The sequence below is a fragment of the Cebus imitator genome, unplaced genomic scaffold, assembly GCF_001604975.1.
Source record: "Cebus imitator isolate Cc_AM_T3 unplaced genomic scaffold, Cebus_imitator-1.0 Scaffold558, whole genome shotgun sequence".
NCBI lineage: Eukaryota > Metazoa > Chordata > Mammalia > Primates > Cebidae > Cebus > Cebus imitator.
The window spans coordinates 327440-346936 of NW_016107873.1; the positions used below are offsets into that span (position 1 = coordinate 327440).

General features: G+C 37.2%; 1 protein-coding gene across 27 annotated transcripts in view; it reads left to right on the forward strand.

Moving 5' to 3' along the window:
- Positions 1 to 19497, forward strand: part of SNAP91 (synaptosome associated protein 91) — a 161843-nt gene that overhangs the window by 72616 nt on the left and 69730 nt on the right. For all 27 annotated transcript variants that reach the window (XM_017515774.2, XM_037733950.1, XM_037733953.1 and 24 more), the window contains one exon: positions 16479 to 16520. In XM_017515774.2, coding sequence (XP_017371263.1) covers positions 16479 to 16520 — 42 coding nt within the window. The remainder of the gene's footprint in view (positions 1 to 16478; positions 16521 to 19497) is intronic.

Genomic DNA, 19497 nt, shown 5'->3' on the forward strand with positions numbered 1-19497 from the left:
GAGGTTTGTGGCGCTTTTTTTGTTTTTTCCCCTGGAATCTACTGTCCTGGTTCTCTGCTCAGTCCCCTTTTTGAGCCGGTGTATGGGCGACTTCCCGTGGCTCCAATCGCTAGCCTAAAGGGCCCCCGGACCAGTGTATTTTGTACGGAGAACCGCGGCTCCGGGGCGCTGACAAAGCAGCCGCGCGGGGCAAAGCAGCGGCGCTGGCCGGCACGGCCGCGCTGGCCGAAACAGCCGCACTGGCGACCGTGGAGCACCACTGCCCGGGAATTTCCTAGTCTGTGGGCAATAAAAACGCGGCGTCCACTCACCCTCTGCGCTTTCACTGGGAGCTGCGATCCTGAGCTGTTCCTAAACGGCCATCTTGGATCCGGACCCCAAGATTATTTTTATTTCAACATTATGATTAAGACTTTTTCATGGAATGAATACTAACTTACAAAAAATTTTTAATAGAGTAAACATTAAACCACAATGGGACAACCATAACCATTTGTGTTTTCTTTCACATTTAAATCACATCGTTCATAATTTGAACACAAAATGTTTGAATACCAGTGTTGAGTGGTTGTTATGATTGGTTAATGTAGAAATTTTCAACAAATATACAAATCTCTCTCTACTGTACAGTATTCATGTAGTCTATCTGCGGATTCATACTCAATAGCCATCCCATTGTTAGTACCATTCTTCCTGAAGAGTCTCAAGAAGACTTCTAGAATATAATTTTCAAATTACAACTTTATTTATTGGTTATTTGGAAAATAGTAACAGTAAGTTGTCTGCTGTATTAAAGAAAAGGTAATGTAGTTGAACAATTTCTTTGGAAATATTCAAATTTCTGAAATTGCTTGAAGTACAGAAAACTTACTATGTCTTATATTATTATTCTGAAGTCTCCTATGGCAGACAAGTAAAACTTTATAAAATAATTTTTACAGGAGATATTTCTGCTAAATACTCTTCTCTTTTATAGAACCAAGTTATTCTTAGTTTTCTATTCTAAGGTGGATATCAGAATCGTAGGAGTTACATCTCCCAGAATATTTGCATACAGAAAGTGATGAGATTTCTGTAACACACTTCACTTTAATCTTCTAATTATATTGTGGTTCAGAAGTTCAGAGCAATAAAAATAGCAATGTTGAGGAAGAATTCCTAAATTGTCTCTTTTAACAGAATTATCCATTTAATGGAAATACATCACCTTTTCTCAAAGTGATTTCAGTATTAGGGATCCCTAATATTTTTATTTTAAAAATCCCTCTTTCAGTGCCTTCTTAGCACAGTAGGCAGCAAGTCAGTCTCATAAAAATGCCTCTTTCATTTATATTAGTATTTTTAAATGGATCATCTAAAGTGGTGTTAAAATGTACAAATAAACAATACAGTTGCCTTAATTTATAATTTGCATAATTTGTAATAATATAAGTGGATTTAGGAAAGCATCACTGGCCAAGCTGTTCCTAAAGCCAGAGTTCATTAGAAGGTCAATTAGAAGGTGAACTCCAGAGAGGGAAGGAAGATGGCCAACTAGACAAAGCCAGCAAATGCCTCGCCCACCAAGAAGAACCAAAATATCGAGTGAATCATCACATTGATGATTAACAGATCTTTTGAGAGAAGATACTGAAAATCAATAGAGAGGCAACACAGACACCCTAGTAGAAAAGAGAGGAAGCTAGGAAGCCTGCTCAGAGACACCACATGCCAGCTGCAGTAAAATATGACCATAGTGCTCACCCCAAGGCTCTCCATCTTGCTCTGCAGTTCCTGCTCTCTACTGGCCAGGAGAGATCAAAGCTGCCATTGCTGCAGGACCAGGAGGTATCTGATCCACGTGCCCCCTCACCTGTTGGCTCCTCCCAAGACTGCCTGTCTGCCCACTCCCACAGGAGGATTTCCACAGCACAGCCCCTGCTTCCCTACCTGAGTATTTTGCTGGTGGCCTGGAAGCAGTCCAGCACCCCCAGTGCAGCCAGTGCTTGACCCCAAGGGGCCAGAAGACAAATCTGCAGGCCCAGTTTCAACTCCCCAGGACTCAAGCACATTGCCCATGAATATCAAGCTGAGATCTATGGCCTGAGCTCAAGCTGGGGATCAGCCTCCAGTGTCAGAACAAAAAGAAGATTGTGACTTAGGTTCTTTTGCTGGTGCAGGTTTTTGTGCAAATGCAGGAGCTGGGTGTCCGTCCTTTCACAAGACCTGTCTGGGAATGGCGTGGCTAGCCACAGCTTCTTTCAAGGGGAGCCCTGCAGCCCACATCATCTGGAACAGCTCAGTTATCTGGGAGCAGAAAGCTTGGGACAAGTCTAGCCAGTCAGTATGCTCCCAGGGCAGAAACTGGAGGAAGACCTGTTGGGTCAGAGGAGCACAAGCTGAGTAGGCCACACAGCTGTCTGCCAGGCTGAAAAATCTGGGCCACAGGCACTTTTCCACTTGCATACCCATGATGCCATTTCCCTGACCAGGGATCCTTCACCCCAACTCACTGCAATGCCAGACCATGGTAGTCATATCCCACAACCTGCTCTGACTCTTGTAAGCACAATGCCTCCCCCACCCCCGGCCCCAGGCCTTACAGATCTCCTAGTGACCTCTCAGCTGGGACCACCCCTAAAGGGAGAGGAGAGCACAGCCTGCCAATGCCCCCTTTGGGGCAAAGAAAACATAGTGCAGCATCAGTAGTTGAAGGGGACAGCACCAAGGCCCAAGGCCTGGAAACGAACTTGGACAGGGAGTTATCTGTTGTGTCCTGCCTCCCCTCCCCAATGCACTGCTCCATACCCATTGAAAAATAAGAGGGATGTGGCTGAGTAAGAGTGTATTTTCCGGCCCTAATGGCACTGTGAAGTGCCATCTACTAGACTGCAACCTGAATTGCACCACCAAATAAAAATTCATTGTTTCACCATGCAACACCTCTGAAACTCACTATAGAAACCCATCTTTAACCTCAGAACCTAGAACAGAGCCTTGACCCTTTGAAAGCACTCAGAAATGAAACCAATAAACTATATACAACATTCACCACAGTCAAACCCTTAAGGGAAAAAAGAATATAAAAACAAAAAGCCCCATTGAGATGACAGCAAATTGACAAAGAAAAAAGAAAAGCCAGCTCCCTCAGATGAGAAAGAATCAGCTCAAGAACTTAGGAAATGCAAAAAGTTAGAGAGTTTTGTTACCCCCAAAGGATTAATGCTAGGGAGCATTAGCTCCCTGGCAATGGATCTTAATCAGATGAAATGTCTCAAATGACAGACACGCAATTCAGAATCTGGATGGCAAGGAAGCTCAATGAGATCCAAGAGAAAGTTGAAATCCAATCTAAGGAAGCTGGGAAAATGATCTAAGATATGAAAGATGATGTAGCTATATTTAAAAAGAACTAAACTTCTACAATTGAAAAGTTCACTACAGAAATTTCAAGATATAGTTGGAAGCCTTAATGACAGACTAGATCACACAGAGGAGACAGTTTCAGAGCTTGAAGATCAGTCCTTTGAATCAACCCAGTCAGAAAAAAATAAACAAAAATGAACAAAACCACCAAAAAATTGATATTAAGAAAAGCAACCAAACGTACAATTCATTGGCATTCCTGCAAGAGAAGACAAAGTAAGCAACTTGGAAAACATATTTGAGGATATAATCCACAAAACTTTCCCCAGCCTTGTTGGAGAGATTGACATGTGAGTATAAGAAATTTAGGTAACCCCTATGAGATAGTATACAAGATGACCATCCCAAGGCACATAGTCATAAGGCTTTCCAAGATCAACACAAGAAAAAATCTTACTGGCAGCTAGAAAAAGAGATCAAATCACTTATAAAAGGAACCTTATCAAGCTAACAGCAGAATTCTCAGAAGAAACTTCACAAGCCAGAGAGATTGGTGGCCTATTTTTTAGCATTCTTAAGGAAAAGAAATTCCAAATAAGAATTTTATAACCCATCAAACTAAGCTTCATAAATGAAAGTGAAATAAAATCTTTCCCAGACAAGCAATTGATAAGGGAATGTGTTACCAATCAACTGGCCTTACAAGACTTGCTTAAGGGAGTTCTAAACTTGGAAACAAAAGAAATCTGCTACCACAGAAATACATGTAAGTACATAGTCCATAGTCCCCACAAAGCAACTTCACAATTGAGACTATAAAGCAACCAACTAACAATTCCATAACAGGAATGAAGTCTCACATATGAATACTACAGCCCACTGAAAAGACACAGAGTGGCAAGTTGGATTTAAAAAAGACCGAACCTTCTGCTGTCTTCAGTACACCCATCTCATATAATAACACCTATAGGCTCAAGGTAAAGGGATGAAAAAAGATCCATCACACCAATAAAACAAAAAAGGACAGAGGTAGTTACTCTTGTATCAGATAAAACAGACTTAAAACCAGCAGTGAAAAAAAGAAGACAAAGAAGGGCATTCCATAATGGTAAAAGGTTCAACTCAACAAGAGGACTTAATTTTTAGCCAGAGGTGAGAGATTAGGGGAAAAAAAAGACTAAACAATTCTAAATATATATACACACCCAACATTGGAGCACCTAGATTTATAAAACAAGTACTTCTTGACCTAAGAAAAGACAGCCAGCCACACAATAATAATGAGGGACTTCATCACCCCACTGAAAGCATTAGACAGATCAATGAGGCAGAAAACTAAAGAAATTATGAACTTAAATTTGACACTAGACCAATTGGACCTAATAGACATCTACAGAATACTCCACCCAACAACCACAGAATATATGTTCTTGTCACCTGCACAGAGTACATACTCTAAGATCTACCACATGCTGAGCCATAAAGCAAATCTAAATAAATTTAAAAATATCAAATCATAACAAGTATGTTCTCAGGCTACAGTAGAATAAAAATAGAAATCAATGCCAAGAGAACTCTCAAAACCACACCATTACATGGAAGCTGAACAACTTGCTACTGAATGACTTTTGGATAAACAACAAAATTAAGGCAGAAATCAAAACATTCTTTGAAACATGACAACAGACACAACATAACAAAATATCTGTGAGGTGGCAAAAGTGGTTTTAAGAGGAAGGCGGTTTTAAGAGGAAGGCAGTTTTAAGAACTTCCCTGAGTTCTGGCCAAGCGGCTTCTCAATCAGTTCAAATTGTTACAAAGTTCAGCTGGAGATTTCTTTCTCCCTGTGGCCTTTTCCCAGTGCCTCTGGCCACCCTCCTGAAGGACCTCTGTGAGGTCAGGCAAAAACAGAGACACAACATATCAAAATATCTGGGAGGCAGGAAAGGCAGTTTTAAGAGGAAAGTTTGTAGCACTAAAAGCCCACATCAAGATGTTAGAAAGATCTCAAATTAATAACCTAGCATCACACATAAAGGAACTAGAAAAACAAGAACAAACTAATCCCAGAGTTAGCAGAAGAAAAGAAATAGCCAAATTTGAGCAGAACTAAATGTAATTGATGAGAAGAGGGTATCATGTTGGATGGGAGGCAGGACTAGATTGCATCTCCAACTTGAATGGACAGAGCAGCACATGGAGGCTCACATCGTGAATTTTTGCTCCAGAATGACTGCAGGAGTAAATCAGGAATCCTGAGAGGACCCATAGACCCCCCTGAAGAAAGCAGGTTGCCCCTATAAGACCCACTATACACCCCAAATACTGCGAGTGTCCAAACTGTGGAGGTGGGAAAGGGAGATCATCTATCCCTGAACACATGCCCCCACTGGGGAAGGCCTAGATAACAGGAGAAGATTTTGACCTTACCTGGAACTTAGTCAATTTAGAGAACCAAGTGAAATACAGGGATAGTGGAAGCAATCGGAAAACTGTGAGCTTGCTGGGTCTCCTGGCAAGGCATTTTTGCCTAGCCTCACAGGGGTCCTTCAGGAGGGTTGCCAGAGGCACTGGGAAAAGACCACAGGGAGAAAGAAATCTCCAGCTGAACTTTGTAACAATTTGAACTGACAGAGAAGCATCTTGGCCAGAGCTCCGGGGAGGGCATGAATCTGGTTTGCAGATACTACAGGCAGGGGAAGAAGAAAAGCCATATTTGCCTTCACAGCTGAGAGTTGGGTAACCTGGGGCAAGTTCTCAGCCCTGCTTGCCCACTGCCTGGAAACTCACTCAATGTTGTTGCTGGGAGGCATGTGGGAGTGAGATTGGTCCTTCGGATTGCATGGGAGCTGGGTGAGGCCTGTGACTGCCGGCTTTCCCCCACTTCCCTGACAAGCTGCATGACACAGTAGAGACAGTCATAATCCTCCTAGGAACATAACTTCATTGACCTAGGAACCTTACCCCCACCTTTCACAGCAGCCACAGTAAGACCTGCCCAAGGATAGTCTCAGCTCAGACGTGCCTCACCTTATTCTTGCCCAGTGGTGCTTCCCTACCCACCCTGGTAACTGAAGTCAAGGGCATATACCCTTGGGAGTTCTAAGGCCCTGCCTCCCTCCTGTTCCTCCCCATACTATCGCAGCTGATGCTATCTAGAAAGCACCACCTCCTGGCAGGAGGCCAACCAGCACAAAAATAGTGCATGAAACCACCAAAGCTAAAAACCCTCACAGAGTTCATTTCTGCCACCTCCACCAGAACAGGTTCTGATATCCATGGCTGAGACACCCACAGACAGTTCACATCATAGGACTCTGTGAGACAATCTCCAGCACCAGCCTGGAGCCCGATAGACTTGCTAGATCCAGAATATAGATAACAATTACTACAGGTCGGCTCTGAGGAAGCCACATCCATAGGAAATGGGGAAGAGTACTACATCAAGGGACGACCCTGTGGGACAAAAGAATCTGAACAACAGCCTTTAGCCCTAGTCCTTCCCTCTCACAGAGCCTACCCAAATGAGAAGGAACCAAAAACCAATTCTGGTAATATGACCAAAAAGGTTCTTTTGCACCTCCAAAAACATCTTACTAGCTCAACAGCAATGGACCCAAACCAAGAAGAAATCCCTGATTTACCTGAAAAAGAAATCAGGAGATGAGTTATTAAGCTAATCAGGGAGGCACCAGGGAATGGCAAAGCCCAGTGTAAGGAAATTCAAAAAATGATACAAGAAGTGAGGGGAGAAATATTCAAGGAAATAGATAGCAAAAATAAAAATCAAAACTTCAGGAAACAATGGACACACTTATAGAAATCCAAAATGCTCTGGAAAGTCTCAGCAATAGAACTGAACAAGTGGAAGGAAGAAATCCAGAGTTCAAAGACAAGGTCTTAGAATTAACCCAATACAACAAAGAAAAAAGAATGAGAAAACATGAACAAAGCCACCAAAAAGTCTGGAATTCTGTTAAACAACCAAACCTAAGAACAATTGGTGTCCCCAAGGAAGAAGAGAATTCTAAAAGTTTGGAAAATGTATTTGGGAGAATAATTGAGGAAAACTTCCCTGGCCTTGCTAGAGACCTAGATATACAAATGAATACAAGAAACACAAAGAACACCAGGGAAATTCATCACAAAAAGATCATCACCTAGGCACATTGTTATCAGGTTATCCAAAGTTAGAATGAAGGAAAGAATCTTAAGAGCTGTGAGACAGAAGCACTAGATAACCAATAAAGGAAAACCTATCAGATTAATAGCAAATTTTTCAGCAGAAACCCTACAGGCTAGAAGGATTGGGGCCCTATCTTCAGCCTCCTCAAATAAAACAATGATCAGCTAAGAATTTTGTATCCAGTGAAACTAAGCTTCATATATAAAGGGGAGATATAGTCTTTTTCAGACAAACAAATGCTAAGAGAATTCACCACTACCAAGCCACCACTACAAGAGCTGCTAAAAGGAGCTCTAAATCTTGAAACAAATCCTGGAAACACATCAAAACAGAACCTCTTTAAAGGATAAATCTTATATGACCTATAAAACAAAAATACAAGTTAAAAAACAAACAAAACCCGAAGGTATACAGGCAACAAATAGCACAATTAATGGAATGATACCTCACATCTCAATACTAACATTGAATATAAATAGCCTAAATGCTCCACTTAAAAGTTATGGAATTGCAGAATGGATAAGAATTCACCAACCACCTACCTGCCAACTTCAAGAGACTCACCTAACACATAAAGTCTTGCAAAAACTTAAGGTAAAGTGGTGGAAAAAGACATTTCAGGAAAAAGGACAGCGAAAGCTAGCAGGAGGGGAGCTATTCTTATATCAGACAAAACAAACTTTAAAGCAACAGCAGTTAAAAAAGACAAAAAAGGACATTATATAACGATAAAAGACTTCATTCAACAGGAAAATATTATAGTCCTAAACATATATGTACCTAACACTGGAGCTCCCAAATTTATAAAAACAATTACTAATAAATTATTAATGTATTAGTAATTGAGATGGCAACACAATAATAATGGGGGACTTTAATATTCCGCTTGCAGCACTAGACAGGTCATCAAGACAGAAAGTCAACAATGGATTTAAACTGTACCCTGGAACAAATGGATTTAACAGATATATACAGAACATTCCATCCATCAACCACAGAATATACATTCTATTCAATAGCACATGGAACTTTCTTCAAGATAGGCCATATGATAGACCACAAAATGAGCCTCAGTAAATTAAAGAAAATTGAAATTATATCAAGCACTCTCAGACCACAGTGGAACAAAACTGGAGATCAAATCCAAAAGGAACCTCAAAAACCATGCAAATACATGGAAATTAAATAACATGCTCCTTAATGAACATTGGGTCAAAAATGAAATCAAAATGGAATTTTAAAAATTCTTCAAACTTAATTGAAAGTAGTGACACAACCTATTAAAACCTCTGGGACACAGCAAAGGCAGTGCTAAGAGAAAAGTTTATAGCCCTTAATGCCTACATCAAAAAATCCGAAAGAACCCATCAGACAATCTAAGGTAACGCCTCGAGGAACAAGAGAAACAAGAATGAACCAAACCCAAACCCAACAGAAGAAAAGAAATAACCAAGATCAGAGCAAAATTAAAGGAAATTAAAACAAAAAACAATACAAAACATAAATGAAACAAAACCTGGTTTTTTGAAAAGATAAATAAAATTGATAGACCATTAGGAAGATTAGCCAAGAAAGGAAGAGAGAAAATCCAAATAAACTGAATAAGAAATGAAACAGTAGATATTACAACTGACACCACAGAAATACAAAAGATTATGCAAGGTTACTATGAACGCCTTTACACACATAAACTAGAAAACCTAGAAGAGATGAATAAATTCCTGAAAAGATACAACCCTCCTAGCTTAAATCAGGAAGAATTAGATAACCTGAACAGACCAATAACAAGAAGCAAGATTGAAATGGTCATTTTTAAATTGCCAACAAAAAAGTGTCCAGAACTAGACAGATTCATAGCAGAATTCTACCAGATATTCAAATAATTGGTATCAATTCTATTGACACTATTCCACAAGATAGAAAAAGAAGGAACCCTCCCTAAATCATTCTATGAAGTCAGTATCACCCTGATACCCAAACCAGAAATGGACATTAAAAAAAACAAACAAAAAAACAAAAAAACTACAGACCAATATCCCTGATTAACGTAGATGCTAAAATCCTTAACAAAATGCTAGCTAACTGAATCCAACAATATATTAAAAAGATAATCCACCATGATCAAGTGGATTTCATACCAGGGATGCAGAGGTGGTTTAACATATGCAAGTCAATAAATGTGATATACCATATAAACAGAATTAAAAACAAAAATCACATGATCATCTCAGTAGATGCAGAAAAAGCATTTGACAAACTCCAGCATCCTTTTATGATTAAAATTACCCCCAAAATCAGCATATGAGGGACATAATTCAATATAATAAAAGCCATCTATGACAAACACACAGCCAACATAATACTGAATGGGGAAAAGTTGATAGCATTCCTCTGAGAACTGGAACAAGACAAAGATGCCCACTCTCACCACTCCTTTTCAACATAGTACTGGAAGTCCTAGCCAGAGGAATCAGACAAGAGAAATAAATAGCATCCATATTGGTAAAGAGGAAGTCAACCTGTCGCTGTTTGCTGATGATATGAATTGTTTACCTCAAAAACTCTATTAAAAGTCTTCTAGAAGGCTCTTAGACCTGATATAAATGCAACTAAGTTCCTGGATACAAAATTAATGTACACAAATCAGTAGCTCTGCTATACACCAACAGTGACCAAGCTGAGAATCAAATCAAGAACTCAATCCCTTTTATAATAGTTGCAAAAATATAAAACACTTAGGAATATACCTAACCAAGGAAGTGAAAGACATCTACAAGAAAAACTACAAAACACTGCTTAAAGAAATAATAGGCAACACAAATGAAAACACATCCCATGCTCATGGATGGGTAGAATCCATATTGTGAAAATGCCAAAAGCTATCTACAAATTCAATGCAATTCCCATCAAAATCCCACCATTATTTTTCACAGAATTAGAAAAAAAAAATTCTAAAATTCATGTGGAACCAAAAAAGAGCCTGTATAGCCAAAGCAGGACTAAGCAAAAAGAAAAAATCTAGAGGCACCATGTTACCTGATTTCAAACTACATTATAAGGCCATAGTCACGAAAACAGCATGGTACTGGTATAAAAATAGGCACATAGACCAATGGAATAGAACAGAGAACCCAGAAATAAACCCAAATACTTACAGCCTACTGATCTCAACAAAGCCAACAAAAACAAAGTGGGGAAAGGACACCCTTTTCAACAAATGGTGCTGAAATAATTGGCTAGCCACATGTAGGAGAATGAAACTGGATCCTAATCTCTCACCATATATAAAAATCAACTCAAGATGAATTAAGGACTTAATCTAAGATCCGAAACTATAAAAATTCTGGGATGTAACAAGACATTGGCATAGGCAAGGTTTTCATGACCAGGAACGCAAAAGCAAATGCAATAAAAACAAAGATAAATTTCTGAGACTTAACTAAACCAAAGAGCTTTTGCAAGGCAAAAGGAATAGTCAGCAGAGTAAACAGACAACCCCTGCAGCGGAAAAAAAATGTTCACAATCTATATATCAGACAAAGGACTAAAATCCAGAATCTACAATAAACTCAAATCAGCAAGAAGAAAAAAAAATTGCATCAAAAAGTGGGCTAAGGACATGAATAGACAATTCTCAAAAGAAGATAACACAAATGGCCAACAGCCATATGACAAAAAAATGCTTAACTTCACTAATGATCAGGGAAATGCAAGTCAAAACCACAATTCAATACCATCTTAACTCCTGCAAGAATGGCCATAATCAAAAAATTTAAAAACTGTAGATATTGGCATGGATGTGGTGAACAGGGAGCACTTATACATTACTGGTGGGAATGTAAATTAGTACAGCCACTATGGAAAACAGTGTAGAGATTCCTTGAAGAACTAAGAGTAGAACTAACATTTGATCCAGCAGTCCCACTACTGGGTATCTACCTAGAGGAAAAGAAGTCATACGAAAAAGATACTTGCACGTACTTGTTTATAGCCACACAATTTACAATTGCAAAATCCTGTAACCAATCCAAATGCCCACCAATCAATGAATGGATAAATAAACTGTGGTGTATATATACAATAAAATATAACTCAGCCATAAAAAGGAATGAGTTAATTGCATTCACAGCAACCTGGATGAGATTGGAGACTATTATTCTAAGTAAAGTAACTCAGGAATGGAAAACCAAACATCATATGTTCTCACTCATAAGCTAAGCTATGTGGATGCAAAGACATAAGAATGACATAATGGACTTTGGGGACTCAGGGAAAGGGTGGAAAGAGAGTGAGGGATAAAAAACTACAAATAGGGTGCAGTGTATACTTCTCGGGTGATGGGTGCTTCAAAATCTCCCAGATCACCACTAAAGAATGTACTTAGGTAACCAAACACTACCTCACCTATTCCCCAATAACTTATAGAAATTAAATAAATAAATGGAATTGACACCCCCCAAAACATACAAAGAATCAGTGAAATTAAAAAACAAGACTGATCGACCACTAGCTAGATTAACACAAAAAGAGAGAAGACCCAAATAAGCACAGTCATACATGACAAAGGTGACATTACAAATGATCCCACAAAAATAGAAAAAAATCCTCTAGACTACTATGAACACCTCTATGCACACAAAGTAGAAATCTAGAGGAAATGGATAAATTTCTAGAAACACACAACTTTTCAAGATTGGACCAGGAAGAAATTGAAAGTCGGTTATTCGTCTGAAAGAACAATAACAAGTTCTGCAACTGACTTCAGTGGTAAAATACCTACTAACCAATAAAAGCCTTGGGCCAAATGGGTTCACAGCTAAATTCTACCAGGTGTAAAAAGAAGACTGGTAGCAATCCTACTGAAACTATTTCAATAAATTGAGAATGGGGGGATTCTCCCTAACTCATTCTATGAAACCAGTATCATCCTGATACTAAAATCTGGCACAGCCACAACAAAAAAAACTACAAGCCAATATTCTTGACAAACGTAGGTGCAAAAATCCTCAACAAAATAATAGCAAACTAAATCTAGCAGCACATCAAAAAGTTGATTCATCACAATCAAATGGGCTTTATTTCTGGGATTCAAGGTTGGTTCAACATATGCAAAACAATAAATGTAATTCACCACATAAACAATTCAAAACAAAAACCATGTAATCATCTCAATACATGCAGCAAAGGCTTTCTGTAAAATCTAACCTCCCTTCGTGATACAAACCCTCAACAAGTTAGGCATTGAAGGAACTTACTTCAAAATAACAAGAACTATCTGTGACAAACCCATAGCCACCATCACATTGAATGAGCAAAAGCTGGAAGCATTCCCCTTAAGAACTAGAACAAAACAAGGATACCCACTCTCACAACTACTATTCAGCATAATACTGGAAGTCCTACAGAGCAGTCAGGAAAGAGAAGGAAACAAAAGAAATTAAAATGGAAAAGAGGAAGTCAAACTATCACTCTTTTGCTGAGATATTATTCTATACCTATGAAATCCTCAAGATTCCGTCAAAAAACTCCTAGACCTAATAAACAACTTCAGTAAAGTTTTAGGATACAAAGTCTACCTACAAACATCAAAATCAATAGCATTTCTATGCACCAGTAACTTTCAATCTGAGAACCCAAATCAAGAATGCAATCCCATTTACAATAGCCACAACAAGAAATTAAAAATCTAGGAATACCTCTAACCAAGGAGATAAAAGATCTCTACAAGGAGGACTACAGAACACTACTGGAAGAAATCAGAGATGACATAAACAAATGGAAAAACATCTCATGCTCACGAATTGGAAGAATCAATATTGTTAAAATGGCTCTACTGCTCAAAACAATCTGTAGATTCAATGCTATGTCTATCAAATTATCAATGTCATTTTTTCACAGAACTAAAAGAAATTACTCAAAATTTATATGAAGCCAAAAAAGAGGTGGAGTAGCCAAAGCAATCTTAAGCAAAAAGAACAAAGCCAGAGTTATCACAATACCTGACTTCAAACTATACTACAAGGGTATGATAACCAAAACAGCATGATACTGGTACAAAAACAGACACATAGACCAGTGGAATGGAATAGAGAACCCAGAAATAAAGCAGCACACCTACAACCAACTGATCTTTGATAAGTTGACAAAAATAAGCGTAATAAGGGGAAAGTACTCCTTATTCAAAAATGTTGCTGGGAAAACTGGATAGCTATATGCAAAAGAATGAGACTGGATTCCCTACCTATCACCATATACAAAAATTAACTAAAGATGAATGAAAGACCACAAACTATAAAAATGCTAGAAGGAAACTTAGAAAATACCCTTCTGGACATTGGCTTTGGCAAAGAATTTATGACCAATCCCTCAAAAGCAATTGAAACAAAAATTAAAATTGACAACCGAAACCTGTTTAAAGATCTGCACAGAAAAAGAAACTATTAGCAGAGTAAACAGACAACCTACAGAATGAGAGAAAATATTCGTCACCTTTGTGTCTGACTAAGGACTAATAGCCAGAATCTATACAGAACTTAAACAAATCACCAAGAAAGAAAAACAGCCCCATTAAAAAGTAGGAAAAGGACATGAACAGACACACCTCAAAAGAAGACATATAAGTGGCCAAGAAACAACTGAAAAAAACACTCAACATCACTAATCATCAGAGAAATGCAAATCAAAACCACAGAGAGATACTGTCTTACACCCAGTCAGAATGGATATTATTAAAAAGCCAAAAAACAACATGTTGGCAAGGATGCAGAGAAAAGGGAACTCGTATACACTGTTGGTGGGAATGTAATGTAGTTCAGCCACTGTGGAAAGCAGTCCGGAGATTTCTTGAAGAACTAACAATAGAACTACTGTTTGACTGAGCAATCCCTATACTGAGTATATACCCAAAGGAAAATAAATTGTTCTACCAAAAAAGACACATGCACTCATACGTTCATTGCAGCACTATTCACAATAGTAAAGACTTGGAATCAACCTTGTTGCCCATCAGTGGTAGACTAAAGAAAATGTGGCACATATGCACCATGGAATACTATGCAGCCATAAAAAAGAATGAAATCATGCCATTTGCAGCAACATGAATGCAGCTGGGATCATTATCCTAAGTGAACTAATGCAGAAACAGAAAACCAAATACCACATTTTTCAGTTGTTACTGAGAGCTGAGTCTTGGATACATGCATACAGATGAGAACAATAGACACTGGGGACTCCAAAAGGAGGTACAAAGGGAGGGAGTCAAGGGCTGAAAACCTTCCTGTTAGGTACTGTGTTCACTATCTGGGTAACAGCATTAATAGAAGCCCACACCTCAGCATTACACAATGTACCTTTGTAACAAATCTGCACTTGTACCCCTGAATCTAAAATAAAAATGGATTTTAAAAAAGAAATTAATAAAAAATAATATTTGGTAGTACAGAAAAGAAAAGGAAAATATGGAATTCTGGATTTAAACATTATTTGATCCAGAGAGATTAGGGCAAGTGCTGTATGTCAGTGGTCTCCACAGCAAGTGATTTTGCTTTCCCCCTCCCCCACTCTCTTTGGTCAAAAGTATGGCATCTAGAGATTTTTTTTGTTATCACACTGGAGAGGGTGGCTACTAGTGTCCTGTGGGTAGAGGCCAGGGATGCTGCTAAACATCCTGCAATTCACAGGAAAGCCCCCAACAAGAATTGTTCTCCCCAAATGCCAATCGTGCCAAGATGGGGAAACCCTGCTGTAGACATAGAGAAGAAAAAGGAAAGAAGGTAGTTCAGCATTTGACACACAATGGACTTTCTGATCGCCAGTTTGCTTTATTATCTTCATGGCAGCCCAGCACTTTTGCATCATGTATTTACTTCTACATTTCTATCAGTATAATCAGAACTTTTCATTTCTCAAAGAGAGATACTTTGGTTTAACCCACTTTGTTTCTTTGAACCTCAATTTCATTATTTATATAAAATGATACATGTGATTTGTGTTTTTTCCCAAGTTTTTACTTTGAATAATTTTCAAACCTACAAAAGAATTGAGATATAATGAACAAATATGGTCTCTTCATTGATTCACTTTTATTAATTTTTTTTCATATTTGCTTTTCCTCCCCTCTCTCTTTCTCTGCCCCTACCCACATGCGAACAAAATTAACAATATGTTTTTATCTGGTAATTTCACTTCTACAAGTATGTCATACAGATATGTACACACACATGCAAAATGGTATGTGCAGCACTGTTTGCAATGGCAAGAGACTGAAAGCAACTTTAGTGTCCATTAATAAATTACTAATTAAATTATAGGACAAGAAAGTTCTATGAAGCTGTTTATTAAATGAAAACATTCTGTGTGTTAATATGGATATATCTCTAAAATATGTTTTCAAGTGAAAGATAAAAGTTCATTGTGTATAATATGCTATTATTTGTGTAGTAATGGGGAAATGAGTATATATATATAATTTCCTATTTCCTTGAATATACATAAAGAAACTCTGAAAGGATACATAAGAAACTAACAAAGTTATGTCTGTGGGAGAAAGGGTGGAAATTATACTCTGAATGAGTTTTAACTAAATGAACATTCCCTATCCAGAAGCTGGGCATAATTAACTAAATTTAATCTAAGCAGTGTTTTACATTTTGAGCTTCTATTAACTAAGGAGGATACCATTACCTTTTATGCTTCAATTTATTGTCATTTCTTTCTGGATTCTAGTAAAATTCTATACATTTGTTATATCTAGCTATATTAATGAAATTATTGCTCTATTACATTGAGTGAAAAACTGCCTAAAAAGTACATGTTCAAAGTGAGAGTGATATGTAAAATAATTCATGTACCTCAAGATCGAGCTGTTTTAACTATTTGTATAGGTGATTGTCCATTAAATGAAAAAAAAAATTTAAAAATTCTAATTTCTAATTTTTTAAATCCACAGCAAGTTGGTATTGATAAAGGTGACATTCCTGACCTCACACAGGTAAGCAACTCTCTCAGTGGAAGATTTACTATGCGTGAGGTTATTAACCCATGTATTGCCACAAATAGGCATAGTCTTGTAAGAATGTCGTACATTTTTAATTTAGGCCAGCCAACTTTCTTGGAAATTATTCTACCTTACTTATTTTTTCTAGCTGTTGAATATATTTCTGGAGGCAATAGGAAGACTTTCTTACTCATATGATACAGTTTCTTCTTTAAAGGCAACTGAATTTAGTAAATGAACTCATCTTTTCATTTTAAACTTGATTAAAAAGAAACCTTGAATAATGTTAATAAAAGTTCTTTAGCTATGAAAAGTCACTACTTGTAGGCCTGATAATCAGAATATTAGAACTTTTCCTCCTGCTTGTCTTCCTAGTTTCTAACATGTCCCAGATATGAAGGAAGACTATGAATAGGGAAAACTCTGATGTCACAGTTTAACTACTTGTCTCCCCTATGAAGTGAAGGCATGTCCATGTATAAAATAAGCTAATAAAATAGTGGTAGATGAGTGACTGTTCTGGAGCCCATCTAGTAAATAACAACAATAGAGGGGCTCTGTATCAATCACTTTATCTGTGAAGAGGGTACTTTGTATGGATCCTAATATATAGATTCAAGGTCGTTCATTGGTACAGCTTTATTGTATAACTTTTCTCATAATTGGCAGGAACTGTTTTTGCTAAGCACTCTGTTATGTTAATTTATATCTCAAAGATGTTATCTAACTAGAAATAATGTTATTGTAGAGGTAACAGGAGAAAACATAGAGCTGCTATCTTATATACCAGTAATGAATATATGAACTTTCTGTCTTTGTAAATATAGTCATTATAATAGAAAAAAATTGTTATAATGAAAGTAACCACTTTTTAATAATATCAAAATGCATTTAATAATTTGCTATCTTTATTATGCCTTGAAATGTTTCCATCTTTAAAACAATATTAATCCTTAAATTTTTATTAAAAATTAGGGAAGCCCAAAAAAATGATCTTCTGTATTTATATTATTAAAATGATTAAATATCAAGAATACTTTATGAATAAAATTCACAGCAAAATTCAGAACATAATAGCATTATATTTTTCAGTTAAAAGTTGGGAGTTCTTTCTCATACAGAATATTGGTATAAAATATTTCTGCTACTATGAGAAAATAGTGTTTTTTTTATGAAGCACATGCCTGAATAAGATATTGGTATCATTTTGGATATGGCCAAAAGTTAAGTGTGCATAAAGTACCATTAAAAATCTCTTTATTAGATATGGATTTATCTTTGTAACACTATAACTAAAAGCAAAGAAAATAAGTGTGTTTTCATTTAAACTAATCAATTTTAGTAAAATTCATAGTACATTTAAATATCTTAAATGTACTTATAAAAGTTAATATCTTAACTTTTAAGATATTAAAATATTTAACTCTGACATTTAGAAGCTAATGAATAGCTTCTAGAAGTAGCAAATCATCTGTATTTCAACTCTATGGACACCCTTACTGTAGAATAAAAGAGAAACTAGGCTCTCAGTTAAGAATATAGGTCCTCATCTGTCACACTTAGTTTGAGCAGAGTCTGAAAGGAGACAAGGAAATATTCAAAGGACTACTTAAATTCCTTTTTGCTTTTAACATTAGACAATGATAGCATATCACTGAAAAGTAGTACATCGTTGAAATCGTACACTTGGATTAAATTTTTAATGATACTATAATAGTCATTATGATTTTTATAATCTCCCCCTCAAGAAGCCAAGAAACATAGTATTTTACTAAATGATTTAAGCTGTGTGTTTTCATAATTTAGGAAACAGAAACTCCTCCCTCAGAGAAAATAAAATCTTGCCCTGGTTCTATTAGGAAGCTATTCCATGGTAGAAATTCATCAGAATCTGTTAGCACTCTGTCCTCTGCTTTTGTTAGGACCTTAAGCACCACATCAATTTCAATATTAATATTTATTTTTATGTGGTACATACACACCATGGAATACTATACAACCATTAAAAAGAAAAGATCATGTTTTTCTCAACAACATGGATAGAGCTTGAGGCCAATATCCCAAGTAAACTAATGCAGAAACAGAAAACCAAATACTGCACGCTCTCACTTACAAGTGGGAGCTAAACATTGAGTATATATGGATGCAAAGAAGTGAACAACAGACACGGAAGCCTACTGGAGGGTGGAAGGTGGTAGGAGGGTACGAATTTTAAAATTACCTATCAGGTACTATGTTTATTACTTGAGTGATGAAATAATCTGTACCACAGACCCCTATGACTTGCAATTTACCTATATGACAAACCTGCACTTGTACCCCTGAACCTAAAAGATTTTTTAAATGGGGGAAAAGATTTATTTTTAAATTAACTGTTTGTAGAAAAATTTCGCTAGTTCGATTTTCCTTGTACATTTAAATCCCAATACAAGAATATGATACGCTTCTGAAATTTCTTAATAAGTAACCTAACTGTGGTTTCTTTTGGGGTTGTGAGTGACATAGAGCTAAACATCTTTCTTCATTCTAATGTAGAGCCCCTAGGTCTAATGGAAGTCTCTAACTGAACTGAGGATATAGACCTCTGACAGTTATGATTACATCTGAGTTAGCATGTGAATTGTTCTGGGGTTAGTCCTTTAAACAGTGTTTCATCCTTGAAACCAGGATTAATCTACAGATGGGTTAGAAGTACCAGTTTATACAGATTTGGTTCTACTCTTCTAAAATTAGATTCTGCTCTCTACCAGGCTTGTCTGCGGCCACCACAGCCACTCAATCTAGCCATGGTAATGAACAAAAATACCTGTCAGAAGAGAGTGTTAAAGAAGAGATGGAGACCAGAAGGGCTTCCTACTAGAGTAGGAATAGAATGCTCATAACTTAAAAAAGGATTAGAATTCCTCTTGCAGCAAAATGGAATGGAGGAATTTCATGAATGTCTTTATGAATTTAGTGAATATCTTTTAGG